This window comes from Armigeres subalbatus, chromosome 1 (assembly GCF_024139115.2).
Source record: "Armigeres subalbatus isolate Guangzhou_Male chromosome 1, GZ_Asu_2, whole genome shotgun sequence".
NCBI lineage: Eukaryota > Metazoa > Arthropoda > Insecta > Diptera > Culicidae > Armigeres > Armigeres subalbatus.
In genome coordinates, this window is record NC_085139.1 from 26,998,942 (window position 1) to 27,014,366 (window position 15,425).

The 15,425-nt window shown below is 39.3% G+C and overlaps 1 protein-coding gene across 3 annotated transcripts in view; it reads right to left on the reverse strand.

The window, feature by feature from the left end:
- The window catches only part of LOC134222910 (oxysterol-binding protein-related protein 8), a 205,040-nt gene that overhangs the window by 141,952 nt on the left and 47,663 nt on the right, over nt 1–15,425 (reverse strand). For 2 of the 3 annotated variants that reach the window (XM_062702057.1, XM_062702081.1), the window contains exon 3: nt 12,554–12,664. The exons of the other annotated variant lie outside the window; for it this stretch is intronic. In XM_062702057.1, the coding sequence (XP_062558041.1) occupies nt 12,554–12,664 (111 nt within the window). The remainder of the gene's footprint in view (nt 1–12,553; nt 12,665–15,425) is intronic. 3 annotated transcript variants of the gene reach the window in all.

The window sequence follows — 15,425 nt, forward strand, 5'->3', positions numbered from 1 at the left end:
AAATAAATCTTTTCACTTAGCAGTGTTTGTGTGTTTCTCGATAAAAACTGTAAAATTATATTCATATATAAAAAAATAACAGAGAATTTCTACAAACATAACTATAGACGGCAACAACAATATTTCTAAATCATGAAGAAGCAACATTCATACGAACACCACCGCCAGCATTAAGAGAGTGTCACCGGTTGTAGGCCTAGTTGCGTGTTTCGCTCATAACTTTTTTTTTCAAGTCAACATTAAGCAGTAATATGAAAACCGATGGAAAGGTACAGATATTATCTAACCTTTGTCTATGATCATGCCACCCAGATTTATATCGTCGTCTTCGTACAGAAAATATATTTTCCAGATTTGGTTGAAATCGGTCAACAAGTTCAGGAGCCGGAACAGGAAATTAACAGGAAGTTACTCAAAGTCGATCGATAACTAATCAATACCCCTCCCCCACACTCTTTCCACTTTTCCAACGACCCTTCCATCCTAACTAGAATTATCTCATTAAAACATAGAATATGTGGTCTGAATTTGGTGGAAATCGGTAAAGAGGTTCCAAAGTTAAACTAAATTGTTCGTTTTCTTATGAATGCCTCTCCCACACAAATCTTCTCCCTTTTCCAAAAATCATTTCACCAACCCTATCGTCGTCTTCTTAAGATAAAAAATGTGTGTTCCACATTTGGAGGACATCGATCAACAGGTTCAAAAGTTACACTAAGTTGATCAATAACTAATATCCTCGAGAGCGTTTTTCTTTTTCGTTTTTTTACCCTTTCAGGCTCACGGGGTCATATATGAACCCAACAGAAAAATGGATGAATAAAATCGCACAATGGATATAAGTGAACACGGTCTTCAGCAAAGTTGCTAAAAATTAACTCTTCTTTCAGAGAAAAATATCAGGCATGGGCGATCAAGGCCTTACGACAACCTAGAACGTCATGGACACGGTGTTGCTAGGAAAAAGAAAATATTAAGAATATTGGTAGCGAATTAAACTGTAATTTTTTTTAAAACGTATCCGTAGAGCTATCGTGATATACAGTAAACTATTAATCAACCTTGGACGTCCTAAGCCATCCAAAATATCCTTGAGTTCAGGACCACAAATATACAGTTGCAGAAAAGTTTTTTTGTTACTCAAAGTTTATTTGAACCGTGTTCATTACATCTTATAGAAGGTGAGAAAAACACCGCAATGTAGTTCTGGGGTATTCTGGGTTATCCAAACTATTCTTGAGTTCGGGAGATGAGATCTACAGCTACTTAGAAGCTTTTCCCGTTACTCAAAACTTCAATATGCATTCAATTATATCCAAATCATCTTTTAAGAGGTCAACAGATATAGTATGATAATTTTGTGATATTCCGAGTCATCCAAACTGTTCGGGACTTGATATCTACAGCAGCAACAAAATATTTTTCAGAACTCAAAGCTTCAAAATGCATTCAATTATATCCATTACCACTCCTGGGAGGTCTACAGATATCGTAAGATAGTTTTAGGATATTCTAGATCATCCAGGGACCCTCCTTAGCCGTGCGGTAAGACGCACCAAAGCCATCCACTTGTATTGCGTTTTGCTCCGGTCGAGACAAGAGCGATCTTCTATATCTTGCAGTAACCATCGGGAAAGTAAGTACAGTGCGTGTGTTGTTCATCGCGGGCGGAAAAAAAATATATATTTGATATTCTATGGATCATGCGCTTGTACTGCGCTTTGCTCCGGTCAAGTAAGGGCAAGTAAATACGAAATACTGCACGTCGGTTTGGTCGTCTAAAACGCGATCCATATGCCATCGGGCATGCATGGTGACTATTGTCCGTGCTCGGTTCATCGACACGTCGAACGATCTTGTATCGTTGTACTTTGTGCGGTCGAGAAGTAAATCAATTAATATGCGTTTGGTTGTGTTCCTGCTCGGTGTGCAGGTAGTTAGTTTGTTCTGCATCATGATTAGTTAAAATCATTGCGTATAAATGATGGCGCGGTCGTACCACTTATCAGAGTGAATCCCGATCCAACGATGTCTACCAACTAACTGATAATCCTTCCTGTATGTTTTGTGGAGACGCAGAGGTAAACACGGTCTTCAAATAGCATAAACCACCTTCTAATATTCCTTCCCTCTTCCTAACTGACTACAAGGACGTGGTCGGCGCCGTTATTGATCATTTGAATATTTGAGTCACTCAAACTTGCACACTGAGAGTGTTTGAACAATCCCAGTCAAGCATTCAGTTGATTCTTTGTGCAATTTCACAGATTCTGATCAACCACGGAGTAGCAACCATAGTTATGTGTAGTCAGTCAAAGCTAATCTAGCTAATCAACATTTGATATTATTGAGCTATTTTCGTCTACTCGGGTAAATGTATGTGATTATTTCAGTTGAATATATATTGGAGACATGAGTGAAGGAAAAATCTAATAGCTGTAGATCGTAAGTTCTGAAATTAAAGACGGTCTGAATGATCCATGATTTCTCAAAACGCCATTTTATCAACTCCTACGTCTGTGTAAGCTGTTTCGGTTTCGAGCGCTTTCATAAGCAAAGATAGGACTATTATAACATAAAGACACTTGTAAGGACGTGGCCAGGTGTGTTGAGAAAATCGAGTCTGCCTAATTGTAGATTTTAGCGGAATCTACAATGACCGTGGATATGTTTATCTCTGCAACTCCATCTACGATTTGTGCAAGGGTTCGTGGGTTCTAACCATGTCCTTTGATCTTCAGTAGTATGTTATTTATTGACATGGTTGAATACATACCCAAGCTTCCAGTGACGAAAAAAGCTAGTGTCGTGGCTGTAGATCGCAAGTTATGAGCTCAAGGTCGGTTTGGATGACCTAGGATACCCCAAAACTATCTGACCATGTCTCTTGATCTTCAGGAATGCGTACCTGACGGAATAAAATAGTCCTTAACCTTTTACTCAGCAACTCCTATCCCTACCTCCACGTGGCGCTGGCTGGGATACGAGCAACCTTAGGGAAGACCGGGAAACCAACACCGGTGGAAACTATGGTTGTATGCTGACAGAGGATTTGCACCTATCCGGAGGTGCAAATCTGATCGCTGATCAAGCGACTGTTCTCCATGTTATGAGCGGCTCACAACAGCGTCTGTTCCCCATGTTAGTAGCGGCTGATCACTGTTCGTGCGAGGGACTGAGCACACCTTCCTGCATTGTGTCAGCATCGAGAAGATAGCCCGTTCAACGCGATGTAGGTAGCCTACCGAAGATTCTACAGCTATCAAGAAAAGCAAAAGTAGAGCAAACGGATTTATTCAACGGCAATAGACCCGGCAATGAATACATGAAAACGATTGGAAAGTCGGATCTTAGAACGTCAGAACTTTAAATGAACCCGCACGTGTTAGGCTCCTGGCTCGTGAGCTGCAGAAGGTTAGCATGAGGAAATACGGTGGCCCAGAACTAGAGAACGTAAATTTCGGACGGTGGATCCCATAGCAAACACTTTTTTTTGATTGTTGTATTTTTGTTATTTTCAATTGATCAGATTTCGAAAAGTTTTTGATGTTGGTCAATAATATAAACTTTAATGCATGTTTAAATGTGGTTTAAAGTCAATTTTCAAAGATCTACATATTTATAACAAAATATTGAAAATTGAGTAATATTTTGTACCTCCGTGTTTTCGCTCGTATACCTTTAAAGAGTGAAATAGTTGTAATTTAGTACTTTTCTACAAATAAACTTATTCAATAGAAAGTTATAGTGATGAATGTTACATTCTAAAATATTTATCCAACTTGTTACACGGAAAATTTAAAAAAAAACTTTGAAAATAAAAAAATTGCAATAAGTCAGCATTGAATAGGAATTTTCAAACACTAAATGAGTTGAAAAAGCAAAAAGGTTGTTAGATTAAAAAAAAATGATTGGATAAAAAACTTGAGAAACAAAATTCCAAAAAATCGAACTGTAAAATTGATAAAATCGCGAATTAAAAATTTTTTATGCCCAAACCGTGTTTAGATCGATTTTAGAAAGCAAAATAGTGATTTTGAGCAAAAACAAAAATTTGGGTTGTAGAGGGTTGAAATACAGGAGGAAAATCAACGGACCTAAATTGAGGAATACCCGACGTTGCAGCGAAAGAATCGGAAAAACAGTCTCCAATAGTAACCGTTAGTTTCCGTCCTGTAAGATATAAGTGGAACCAGCGCAGCAGATCTCCATGGATGCCCAGTCTGTCCAAATTAGGGATAGCTATGTCATGTCGAAGGCTCCAGATAGGTCAGTGTAAATTAAATCGGTCTGAGCTCGATCTATCATGCTATCCGTTATGTACGATGTAAGACATAGTAGGTTAGTGGTCGTAGAGCGTTCAGCGATGAAGCGGTGTTGATCAACGCTTAAATATTGTTTACAGTGCGATGTCAGCGAACCCAGTACTACTAATTCGAAGAGCTTGGAAATAGCACTCAAAGACGTAACTCCATGGTAGTTACTGACTTCAAGCTTTTTCCCTTTTTTGTGGACAGGAAACATGTCAACTGTCTTCCAGCAAGTTGTAAATTCTCCAGCAGAAAGTGATAGTTGGAACAGTACAGGCCTGCCAGGTACTCGATGTCTTTCTTGAGGAACACAGATGGGATACCGGCGGGTCCAGGATTGTAGGAGGTTTTTAATTAGTTGGCAGCATCAACGATAGCACCCAGCGCACTTTATTCAAGTACCACATCTACTATAGCGGCGGTAACAGAGCAGAACGTGAAGTTGGCTTCATGTTGATCGAGAAGCAGATGAAGCAGATATGCGACCGCATTTACATGTTGAGAATGAAGGGCAAATTTTTCAAATACTTATACACCCAGGTTTTTTTTTACACGCTTTGGTTTTTGTCGTTTACGACCTTTAGCGTTAATGAAGCAATGAGTTGAACCCACAAAAAAAAATTTAAAAAAATTCAAAGAAAATTCAGGGGGTATTTAAAAAGCTGTGAAAGTTTAAGTTGACCGAGAAATTTATGAATTCTTACCGCGTAAAAAAAAACCTGGGTGTATCCTAATAACCATCTATGCCCCAAGTAACGATAAGCCTGATGACGAGAAGGATGAGTTCTATGAGAGTCTTGATAAGGCCTACGGAGAGTGCCCGAAACACGATGTAAAGATTGTCATCGGGGATGCAAATGCGCACATCGGAAAAGAAAGTTTCTTTTGCCCTGTCATTGGTACGGAAAGCCTTCATTCCGCTACCAACTATTATGGTCTGCGACTTGTGACCTTTGCTGCTGCTAGAGGGATGGCAATCAGCTGTACCTACTTCGCACGTAAGAATATCCACAAACATACCTGGCAAAATCCGAGTGGAGACACTTGCTCACAGATAGACCACGTGCTGATCGACGGACGATATTTCTCGGATGTTATGGATGTAAGGTCCTTCAGAGGTCCGAACATTGCTTGGGATCACTACGGGCGCAACTTTCCAGCGTCACGAATTCACGAAACAACAGAACGATGCGTTTCAATATTCAGCGCTTGTCAGTTGAGGGAGTTGCTGAACAGTGCTTCTTCTACAACCAGATTTGCTGATCAGCATAACGTGATTGCATTCTAGTGCAGAATCATCTAGTGTGTCAAAGGGTAATGTTCCCGATTCTCCACGCATTCGGATTTACTATCACAATGTCGGTAGAATAAATTGCTCTATATCGGACTACAAGTTAGCATGCAGTGATGCGTGCTACGATGTCTACGCTTTCACGAATGGCTGAATGAAAACACGACGTCCAGTCAGTTGTTCGATAATACGTTCACCATTTATCGTCATGATCGCTCACTCTCCAACAGCTCAAAACGCTCCGGTGGTGGAGTGCTGCTAGCGATTCGTTCATGCTATAAATCCCGTCTTCTGCGTCCTCCAGAAAATTCGGCTCTTGAGCAATTTTGGGTGGCGGTCAGCTCGGGCTACAGTACAGTTTTCTTCTGTGTGATTTACATACCCCCAGATTTAGTGAATGACAGTGCAAACGATAATATCGTCATTATGGGCGATTTTAATCTCCGCGGCAGAACATGGCATGGAGATTCTAGAGGTACATTTTTTCCGAACGCTTCTAACTCTTCGATGTCCTCTGCATATACTAATTCGTTGGATGCTTATAGCACAGCTGGTCTAAAGCCGCTAAATTCTGCATATAACGGCAAAAATCGTATTCTCGATCCTTGTTTTGCAAGTGAAGAATGTGTTGGAATTCGTCTACCACTCGCGCACCGGCAACGTTGTTAATAGATTGCACGCACCACACTCCCTTACTAACCACGTTGGACATTAGACTACAGCTGCACTTCACTGAATCATCGGACAATATTTCGTACGACTTTGGCAAGACTAATTTTAACGACATGAACGATTTTCTTCAAACCGTCGACTGGAGTACAACAGTTCTTCATAACAATAATGCCAATTGTGCTACTTCAACAATATCCAGCATATTGCTCTATGCAGTTGATCAATATGTACCATTGAAGCGAACTCGTGAACCTGAAAAACCAGCCTGGTCAAACTTCAACCTACGCTTCAAGCTGGAAGGACTCTTTTGTTTTTCCGGTATATTAAAAAGGGTTTAGACGGACAGTTTCTAACTACCGGGGAATTGCTGCTTTATGTGCCTCTTCCAAACTATTTGAGAAAATCGTTTTGGAAAATCTCGCTCAGGCTTTGAAGCAGTATATATCACCTGACCAACACGGTTTCATGCCGAAGCGTTCAACAACTACTAATCTCGCATGTTTTACATCATTCACCATGAAATCCATTGAAAAAGGTCACCAAGTGGATGTTATATATACGGATTTGTCATGAAATCGCCCTGGCAAAGTTTGACAAGTTAGGAATCAAAGACAACTTGCTGCATTGGTTACGCTCCTACCTCACTGGTCGCGATATGTCCGTTAAAATAGGAAGTCATATTTCAACGCCATTCCCAGTTACCTCTGGAGTACCTCAAGGCAGCCATCTTGGACCATTCTTGTTCCTTCTATATATGAATGATGTCAACTTTATCTTAAAGTGCTTCAAGCATCATATGCCGATGACCTTAAGTTCTATTGCGTCATAAAAACAACCGCAACATGCCGAGTTCTGGCAAGAGCAACTGACTACATTCGCTAACTGGTGCCGTATTAATTGCATGGTATTGAATGCATCTAAATGTTCAGTAATTTCATTCGGACGGAAGCGATCCCTTTACCATCATAACTATTGCTTGGATGGAACCAATTTAAAACGGGAAACAACTATAAAAGACTTGGTTGTTATGATGGATTCCAAACTAACCTTCCAGGATCACATCGCTTATATTGTATCGAAGGCGTCATCACAGCAACTGCTTCAAACAAGAAGGGACATTGCCAAAAGGACATTTTCGTGAGGGCAGATCAAGAACGGATCAGATGTTGAGCATGCGGATGATCTTTGATGAATTCCGGGAGTACAAATTGCAGACTCACCATCTGTTCATTGATTTCAAAGCAGCGTATGATTCAGTGAAAAGAAATTAGCTGTGGCAGATAATGTCCGAACTTGGTTTTCCGGCGAAACCGATTAGACTGATACGTACAACTCTGGATCTCTCTCTGGCTCTCAATCAAGTATTCGGATTGCAGACGAAGTGTCAACCTCGTTTGGTACCTTAGACGGATTGAAGCAGGGTGATGCACTTTCGAATTTATTGAACACATTGCACTCGAGGGCGCTATTCGGAGATCTGGCGTGCAGAATTTAGGTCCCGCAACATGCAGACGGAATCGAAATTTGCTCTATATAAAACTCTGATTCTACCAGTGGCCCTTTATGGACATGAAGCGTGGACGTTAAAAGAGGCGGACCGGAAAGCTTTCGGAATAGCTTTCGAGCGAAAAGTGCTGCGTACACTACTCTGAGGGAAACTAGAACATGAAAAACGCATGAATCGTGAGCTGTATCAAGTATACAAAGAGGAAAAAATTGTGAATCGTATTAAATACGGTGGGCTTCAGTGGGCTGATCACTTAGTGCGAATGTCGGAAAAAAGAATAGCGAAAACATTATTCAACAGAGAACCAGATAGGTGCCGGCGACGGCGTGGAAGGCCACGAACACGCTGGCTACACGCGGTGGAATCGGACCAGGGGACCCTAAACGTTCGGGGAAACATCGCCCAAAACCGACGATTATGGAGATCTACAATACGTATGTTTATCGACGTTGTAGCCAACCAGGTATACAGGTAGGTAGTGTTCTTGATGTAGGTACAGGCATAGAATTAACTTTTTTGAATGTTATTGAAAGTGTAAATGTTGGTGATGATATTTTTTTAGTTGATTACTGTGTTATTAATTAAATTTTGGAGGTCACAGGTTTTGTATACGAGACGAGCCAGCCTAGGGCTAAAAGTCTCGATAATAAAGAAAAAAAAATAGGTAAGCTGAGTCATGGTTCTTGATTATCGGGGGAGAAATCAATGTATTTCATGTGCACATTGGCTTATTGTGATTGATATAGGAACAGATACCCTGATACGTTAAGAAACCGTGTTTTATTGTTCCAACAATTTCTCATCAAAAATTTTTAAGAACTTTCCATGGAAATTCTGAAGAATTTCTCATACAGAATCAGGGGAATTTTCGAAGAAACTTGCTCATAACTTTTCAAGAAAATTTCGAATAATTTCCCGCGGAAATTCATGAACAAAAAAAGTTTCGGAAAATCCGAAAAATTTTCGTGGGAATGCTGAAGATCACTCATTTTTTGAAAGTTTTTCTAACGTAAGAACTGTATCATACACACAAGAACGCGACACGAGACTGGATACAATATACTTATGGTTCTTACAAACGAAAAACGGATTTTTTAAATTTACCTTTTTGTCGACCAGTTTCGAGCTCGATGCTGCCCATCTACAGGACGTGGTCCAACAGGTTACAAAGTGGGACGATTACACTTTTGTACTTGGCACAGTACACGTATATGAAGATATTGGCGCTTCATCTTCATTCCTTTTTGCAACTCTCAGAATTTTCAATGTAAATCACAAAGAATTTTCTTTGGAAATGCCGAAGTATTTCAAGTGAAAACTACGAGAATAAAATCCATTGAAATTTCAAAGAATTCCTAATTTCTGTTAGATTTCAGAAGAAATTTCCATGCAAATTGTATATAATTTCTTGATAAAATGCAGAAAAAATCTTACAACAATTCCGAAGAATTTCCAGAGGTTCCAAAAAACTCACAGAAATTTCTAAGAGTTTTTCTTGGAAATTGCAAAAAAGAAACTTCTCTTTAATCTTCAAAAGAATGTTGAAAATTAAAAAAAATCCCGCGAGGAATTCAAGAGAACTATTCGGACAGGTCGAGAGAAGTATCCTGGAGAAACAAAAAAAATCCTGTGGAAATTTAGATTTTTTTATCTTTACTTTGGATTTTTTCATCAGTGAACACGTATCTCGTTTTATTGTATAAGTCGATTCTGTGGCTTATTATTTTTTAACTTTCCCGAATAATCCAATAGTTAGGCCTCTAACTATTTAATACATCAAAAACAAAACCCGAAAAAGTGCTGCACGTGTGAGCCGGCCTGAAACATTCACTCGATGTTCATTCAAGGTTGGGCAAATGTTAGGCCAATCTTGAAAAACAGCATTTTTTATTTTTTGTTTAAAATTTTAAAAGTATTTAAAGGCGTCAAAAAATATAAGTTATTGGGGAAAGTTGAACTTAAATAAAACAAAGAATCGATTGAACGAATAAAACTTTTTTGACGGGAAAGGTCAATTATTGCCCCGGAGTTTGGATATCAAATTACCATTTTCATACCATTCTGAGTCACACCAAAAGTAAAACTGCCGCATTATTTATGTCTCTATTCGAAAACCACATACGACGGGTGATTCCTATTTTCTGCGCTTCTGAATGCAACCGATGGCAGTCCAGGCAGCAGCAGCAGCACTCGCTTATCTATGACAGGAACGACGACTTTCGGTTGCTGTATCGGGTCTCCAGTAAGCCTTTGTGAGTTGAGACGTACGATTGTCAATCCGGAGGTAGCGGGTTCGATTTTTTGTCGAATTGAAAAAGACACTTCTGCCACACAAGATACAAGCTCATAGAACGACGCGAATGAGAAGACTTCAATAAATACCCTTGAAACACTAAATTAAAGAGGAAGGCCAAGCTCCGGCCTGCACGCAGAGCCATAAAGAAGAGAAAGAGCTTGTCATATAGGGCTTGCGCTATATTTGGCGAGGCGCCCTACAGCTTGCCGGATGATATGAAAGGGATGAGATGGGCCCGCTGGCTAAAGTAAAGCTCCGGCGCTATTCGTCCGCCATCGTTGTCATCAGTTTGGGATCGGTTCAGCGCTTCAGAGGTTAGGTCAAATGGAACAGCAGCAGCAGGTTGGGCTTGGGGGATGGGGTGTCGATGTGTCGGTTGGTGGCTGATGCTGGTGGTGGTTGAGTTGATGGAAGTGGTGCAAAAACAGTCTATTCCGGACTCGAACAGACGGTGAAGTCATTTTACGACCCGTTTGACCTAGAGAGGGGGGGTTGCGGTGTTTCTTAAAGTGGATGGATCGGATGAGATGACGAAAATTTGCAAAGTGGTTTCCCCTAGTGAGCACTTCACTCACGTAAAAAGAAACGGAATTATTTTATGGCTAGTGTTAGACATTTTTTATATGACTCAGAGCATTAATTTCATTGTAAGCCAACGACAAATCTAATAAAAGTAAAAGCATTGTGAGTTTTCAAAAACAATTCAACTACGTCAACTATCCAGTTGAAGTCTATCAGCGCAAATTCATAAGCCAATACACTAATACTGAGACCGACGGCCAATTGTCTGTCAGGAATGAACGTCATCAACATTAAATCAGCAATAATCAGCTTAAGAGTCTAGTTCATAAGTCTGGAAACGGAAGAGAACGGAAATACGCTTTTTCGTGACGTGATTAGGCGACCGGCCGCTGGCGATGGTAGAATTGTGCAAAACGTCACAGCGAAATTCGATTAGTAAATCCAGGTTGAGGGTGGATATTTGGACTGTGTGCTAATTAACTGGCGCTATTTTTAGAAATATAAATTCGCGAATTCGCAGTCTGTTGAACTTTGCAAAAAGTTGTCAATGTTGTTTTTCTTTTGTTTACACATCTTTGATTAGCAAAATATCTAACGCTTTTAAAAGGGGATGATTCACAATATAGCTAAGAAAACTTGTTATGATAAATTCCAATGTGTTTGAAAATTCGGAAGTCTCTTTGAGTTGAACGCTCACACTATTCATTCAAAATGAATTTAGAACTGCGAACAGCACACTAACCCGAATTTGATCCTATCCAATCCCTCTTTATTAGACACGTCGACCCCAATTAATTAGACCTCCTTTCGCGCGTCAAACAAGCTGAGAATTCAATTTAGCAGTTGTACTCAATGCACTTCCGACAAGCGGCCGGCTTTTGCCACGGAACTCCATCAATCAATTCTACTGATTGAAAGCTACGTGGCCACCATCATCATCGATTAGTTTGTCGGGCTTTATTGATGGACCGGTAACAATACCCACTCCCTGCTGTTTGAGTGTGAAACTTAATCAGAATCGGAAATTAAATTTTCCGATGAAAGGCAGCACCCGGAACAGAATTCACACACACGCACGCCTGCCATGCCGGCCGCTAAGTGCGTACAATCATCAATTGACCCACATATTGACAAGTGGAGGATGAAGAGAACAACTGCAGTGCGTTCCCAGGATCCCACCTATTTACATTCGACATCGGGATGGTTTGCCTTGTTAGGAAATGGTGAGTGGAGGTTGGAAAACCGGAAATGAGGAACGCAGTGGGGTTTGATTATGATTATTATTTAATCATATTTATTTACATGTCTGTCATTATATTTATGAACGGAAGCAGAGCGTCACGCCTTTGATCCATAACTCATCAAGCCGGTTCAATTTCGGAACCTACATTATTGGATATGGATGGGACATTAGAACGTGCAGAGCCTGCAAGAAAAATCAGAAATAATCCAAATGCAAACCGTACTATCGCTTGTCGTGTCAGTTCAATCGGCGAAGTGGAGAGTAATTATGGCCTCAATTGGCAGAAATTTTTTATTCAGTGCACGTTGGATCGTGCTACCATATAGCACGCCAATTTGATCGGGAGGGTAACGATATAAAATTTAACTAAAATTTGAATTAATTGGAACGTTGTATTTCGGAATATATACAAAAACTAATCCGAACCCCATCGGGCATCTCTTTTTACAAATATTGGCAATTTCTAGTGTATCACGGAGTAGCATGCTTATGTGCGACGTTTTCTTATATCTTTCGTTCCTAAATCATTCAATACTAACCATTTTTGAATTCAATTCAACTACTGAAAGCAATTCTACAATAATAAACAGGGTTAAATGAAATCGAAACTACGTAACATTCTCTACTGTCACCTATAAATCAACAAAAATAAAATAAAATTCCATCTAGTAACGAACCTACACCGTAAATAATTCAATTCTAATCAAATCACCTGGAGACGACGGTCCCGGGCTGAGGCTGAGACTCTCGCACGAGGGCAGCTTGTGCAGCGGAACCAGCAGCGACGTCCGGCGGAACTTCTTCTCCTCGGCCGAACGGGGATCTTGATCCATTGGCCATTCCAGTCGATTCATTGGGTGATTGATTGATTGATTTTTCGATCGATCGAGTAGTCGATTTTTGCTCATGATTTGCGGCAAATGGTGTGAAAGCGGTGCACCCCCGCAAAAGAAGAGATACGCGTGAAGTGGAACCAAAGCAATGGCGCGTTTTTTTTTGCGTGGAGCGCCCAGGGTGACGAAAGAGAAAAAAGAACAAACCAAGAGAAGCAGAATGTTACTGACCGAAAGAAATTGGCGCATTGTTGGATTACGATTATTATGAGTAATAGTTGGGTAACTACTGGAACACTTAGGTTGTTAGATGATGCAAAAAGGTCAATAACATGGGCTTCATTTGTGTACTAACTACGATAGGCCGTCACCACTGTAAGGTTAACAAAAACAAAGGTTGAAAATAACAAAATGCAAAATGCTGGTTATATGGCAAGAAAAACGACGATTTTGGTTGATTTTGTTGTACCGATTATTAAGTATGTACAATGAAACAAATCGTGTCAAAAGCATCATTCTTCTTCAGATCATATAAAATAAAAAATAAAAATGCAAGATTAAAGCGTCGCAAACTCAATACACTAGCAAATATTATTTATTGAAAGCTTTTGATAAGCACGATTAAAATAGCACTGTTCATGTCTTTTAATATATCTGAAGACTGATTCGCCGTTTTAAAACCCTATTAAGGCCAAAAATCTATTTTGGGCCTTAACCTCTATTTCTGTCACGGCCTACATATATCAGTCACAATCTAATCATATAACCTGATTTTTCGTACACAACATCATCATAAATCTACAAAACCGGTTCGGAAATCGTCGGTGGCGTCGTTTGTCACAGTTCGGCGGCGTTTTCGGCGTCACGCCAAAAATCACTTCGGCATCAAATCGACATGACAATTTTTAATTGCATTTAATTGCCAAAAATAAATCATGTCATCGCAGATCAGCCGAGGTCCGATAATAACAGAATAACATAATTTAATTCCAGAAAAAAACGTCATGATTTTTCCGGGATTTATTTAGACTTTGGGAGAAAATTTTATTGAGTTCACCAAAAAAAATCAGAAGGGTTATATACAAGATACGACCGCCCGACGTAAACTACGTAATGCAGATCATAAGATAATAATTTATTTGCTTAGAGCTTAGAGTGATCAAAATTTTGACTTTTTCGCTCCCCTATGCTTGAACGATAACATTTGCTGTTCTGATGAACCTCCAAAATTTTCATTTGAGTTGGTTGTAATTTAACTTAGTACGAGCAGTTTGAAGTTTGTATGGAAATCGCCCCGTATGTAAAAGATCGTTTCGTGAGGTGGCTCATTAACTATTTAGGGGGAGATCTCTCAGCGCACGACATCTCCCAATACCGGACACTTCTTAAAACGATACTTGCAGAGCTCCCTCCTTCAAATTATTAAGTACAAAAGGAAGCTATTGAAAAGGTTTTTAACGGCATGGGATATCAGATGTTCATGTGGTAAGCTTTGTACAAAATTTGAAATTGAATAAAAATGCTCAAAACTTTGATGTTTCGCGTTATTTTAGGGAAGATCCATTAATTACGTAACGCAAAAATTGGCCATTTTTAACACCCCCTCGCATGTCACACTTTCTGTATGAAGCAGCTGAAATTTTGGTATGGATTGTCACACTTTGGGCAACCACCCTCCCCCCTCTAAGCGTTACGTAATTTATGGATGTTCCCTTAGATGGTTTTAACCAACAATATTAAAATCAATCTAATGCATTCTGATTATGTGAAGATGGTCCATATTAGCCATATTTTAAATAATGATGATGATTTGGTTTGGTACATCTACCATGTAATTGTGGTGTTCGGACATTGAGATTTTTCATAGCCATTTTTTATGACTGTTTTGTTACACTTACTTTAATTCAATAGTTTCTTCTTGCTGTTTTAAAGCCACAGAAATTAAAATTGAAGAGCACATTCAAAAAGGTGAGAATTTGGATTAAGATGTAAAAAATTTAGCTGAAGAGTCAAATAAGCTCTACTTACAATGTTTTATATTTACAGCTTGAAGCACGCGAAAAATATGATTATTCTGAATGATGGCTTTACTCATGTAACAGGAACTTAGTCACATTTGAACAATATTTGAACATTTGATGCAATAGTGTCCGGTACTGGGAGACATTTTTCTGAACCGTGAAATTTTTCTCCAAAATTCATCGTCGTAAAACGTGTTCTAATGATCAAATATAGTATGAATCATCAATGGCCATATTTTATGTATAAGGTATAAAAGGAAACATAATCCGTCCGGATAGTTACGAGTTTTTTTTTGTCAAATGGCTTATGTGTCCGGCACTGGAGGATCTCCCCCTAAATATAATCAGCCCGAAGACATCGAAGAATATTTCCTAATCTGCTAGACGGTTGTTGTTGCGAAACGATCGATTTCGTAAGCAAAGATATAATGAAAACAAAAATGCTCATTATTGATATGTTATTCTTTTACGTGCTCAATTGAATTTCCACGATTTAGTATTTCTTTAATATTTTTTTTTGCAAGCAGCAAATTGTTTCGCTACAAACACGATTTTTCACTCGCTAAATTTCCTATGTTGCCAACGTACTCATATATTTTTATATATTAATGAGCAACATTGCAAAACGGTTTTCCAAAAACGTTACTGTTTTCATAGTAATTCTCAAACTTCAAATCGCGCGTGCTAAGTCAAATTACAACCAAATCTGCTAAAAATTAGGGAAGTTCTA